We start from the raw sequence: 2,681 nt of genomic DNA on the forward strand, positions 1-2,681 counted from the left end.
CATCATCATCTCTGCCATCATCAGCTCCATCGTGTCCATCACCAGCATCTCCAGCATCTCCATCATCTTCATCATCTCCCACCACCATAATCTCCCTCATCTCCACCATCATCATCTCCATCATCATCAGCTCCAGCATCTCCATCATCTCCACCATCATGTCCAGCATCTCCCACCACCACCTTGGCCTCCACCACCATCTCCCCCCACTTTGTGCTCAACCAGGACCTCCCACCCCACCCTAGATCCTCCAACCTCCCTCCTAGTCCCGTTGGCTGTGTTGGAAGCTCCTCCTTGGATCTCTCTCTCTCTCCCGTTGTCTCCTCCAGCCCAAACCCACCCGAGGTCGGATGAGAATCCACTCCCTGGAGAACGTGGACAAAGCTCTTCAGTTCCTCAAGGAGCAACGAGTCCACCTGGAGAACGTCGGATCCCACGACATCGTGGACGGCAACCACCGTCTCACCCTCGGCCTCATCTGGACCATCATCCTTCGCTTCCAGGTGGCCAGAAGATCCCATCCCACCCTTAGGGATGTCCTCTTCGTCCTTCTGGTGTTCCTCAGTGTCTCCTCACTGTCCTCCACCAGATCCAGGTCATCAAGATCAAGACCGAGGACAACCGGGAGACGCGTTCGGCCAAGGACGCTTTGCTGCTCTGGTGCCAGATGAAGACCGCGGGGTGAGAGGTCCTACCATCCTGGGGGGGATGGACCTTCTAAGGAGGGCTTGGAGCCCCTCAACAACCTTCTCTGTCCACCACAGCTACCCTGAGGTGAACATCCAGAACTTCACCACCAGCTGGAGGGATGGATTGGCCTTCAACGCTCTCATCCACCGACACAGGTCCGTGTGGGGCTGGAGCTGGGGGTGGAGAGGACATTTTGAGGTGTTGAGATGGTTAAGGTGACTATGTTGTCCTCACAGACCTGATCTCATTGACTTCCACAAGCTGACCAAGTCCAATGCCACCTACAACCTCCAACAGGCCTTCAACACTGCTGAGCAGCACTTGGGGCTCAGCAAACTTCTGGATCCTGAAGGTAGAGGAGATACCTCCCCAGGCAGCCGTGGTGGGAGGTCTCCAGCCATCTTGGGTTCCACCTTAGAAGATCTCCTGGAGAGAGGGGGAAGCTTGAGGGGTCAGCCAAAGGCTGAGGATTGGCATGGTGGGACCATTTGTGGGGGTCTCCTGGGGGTTTGGGCTTGGTGGGACCATCCCTGGAGATCTGGAAGTCGTGGTGGGATCTGAGGAGGCTTCAGGAGGACCTGAGGCTTTGTTGTCCTCCCTCCAGATGTCAACATGGAGGACCCCGATGAGAAGTCCATCATCACCTACGTTGTGTCCTTCTACCACTACTTCTCCAAGATGAAAGCTCTGGCCGTGGAAGGGAAGAGGATTGGGAAGGTGAGGATGGTCCTCAGGGGTTGACCTTTGACCTTGCTCCTTCTCATGGTCCATGAGGTCTCCTAGGACCTTGCAGCATCTCTCGGTCCATCTCAGTCTTCAGGGATGTCTCATCTTTGGTTCATTGGGAGGTCATCAAGGTTGATGGGACCTTCTCAAGGGTGGTGGAAGGTCCTCAGGGCGTGGTGAAAGGTTGTCAGGGCATGGTGAAACTTACTCAGGCGTGGTGGGGCCTTTTAAAGGGAGGTGGGACTGCCCTGAGCTCCTTGTGAGTCTCCTCAGGTGTGGTGGGACCTTATCAAGGGAGGTGGGACTGCATTGAGCTCCTTGTGGGCCTCCTCAGGTGTGGTGGGGCCTTTTAAAGGGAGGTGGGACTGCCCTGAGCTCCTTGTGAGTCTCCTCAGGTGTGGTGGGACCTTATAAAAGGAGGTGGGACTGCCCTGAGGTCCTGGTTGACGAGGCAGGGCTGGTGGGAGCTCCTCAGAAGTGGTGAGACATTCTCAGGGGTGGTAGGACCTCACTGAGCCCCTTGTGGACCTTCTCAGGGGTGGCAGAACCTCCTCAAGGGTGCTGAGACCTCCTCAGGATGGTAGAACCTCATCTAGCTCCTTATTGACCTCCTCAGGGGTTTGGTGACCACTTCCAGATCTCTCTTGACACCTCCTATAATCTCCTCCATCTTCTCCCGTACTTTTTCTCACCAGGTCCTGGACCAGATGTTGGAGATCTCAGCCATCACGGCAAGATACGAAGCCTTGGCCACAGATCTTCTGACCTGGATCCACCAAACCATCACCATCATCACCAACCAGAAGTTTGCTAACTCCTTACCTGGTGTCCAGCAACAACTTCAGGCCTTCACCACCTTCTGCACCTTGGAGAAACCTGTCAAGTGAGACCTCTTGAGGTTGGGTGGGACCTTCACGATGGTGTGGAGATCCATAACTGGGTCCTCAAGCTGGTGGGATCATCTTTTAGGTTCCAGGAGAAGGGAAACTTGGAGGTTCTTCTCTTCACCATCCAGAGTAAACTTCGAGCCACCAACCGCAAGCTCTACATACCCAGTGAGGGCAAGAGCATCTCCGACATCAACAAGGTCCATGGGTGGTGGAGCTGGAGGAGGTCATGGGGGTTCCTGGGGCACGGGAGGTTCTCAGGGGTGGTGGGACCTCACTGAGATCCTTGTTGTCCAGGGAAGGGTGGTAGGACCTCACTGAGCACCTGGTTGACCTCACCAGGGCTGGTAGGACCTCATCAAGGGTGGTAGAACCTCA

At 55.6% G+C, this 2,681-nt stretch overlaps 1 protein-coding gene across 1 annotated transcript; it reads left to right on the top strand.

Annotated features, from left to right (window-relative positions):
- Nucleotides 1–329: 329 nt before the first annotated feature.
- Nucleotides 330–2,511, top strand: LOC103805463 (spectrin beta chain, non-erythrocytic 4-like; the record flags this gene model as incomplete). Its single annotated transcript, XM_009078115.1, has 7 exons — nucleotides 330–503; nucleotides 590–681; nucleotides 765–845; nucleotides 927–1,042; nucleotides 1,295–1,407; nucleotides 2,112–2,299; nucleotides 2,386–2,511. Coding segments are annotated over 7 exons (890 nt in total), but the record flags the coding sequence as incomplete, so codon positions are not given.
- Nucleotides 2,512–2,681: the final 170 nt, after the last annotated feature.

The sequence above is a fragment of the Acanthisitta chloris genome, unplaced genomic scaffold (genome assembly GCF_000695815.1).
Source record: "Acanthisitta chloris isolate BGI_N310 unplaced genomic scaffold, ASM69581v1 Scaffold30047, whole genome shotgun sequence".
Classification (NCBI taxonomy): Eukaryota; Metazoa; Chordata; class Aves; order Passeriformes; family Acanthisittidae; genus Acanthisitta; species Acanthisitta chloris.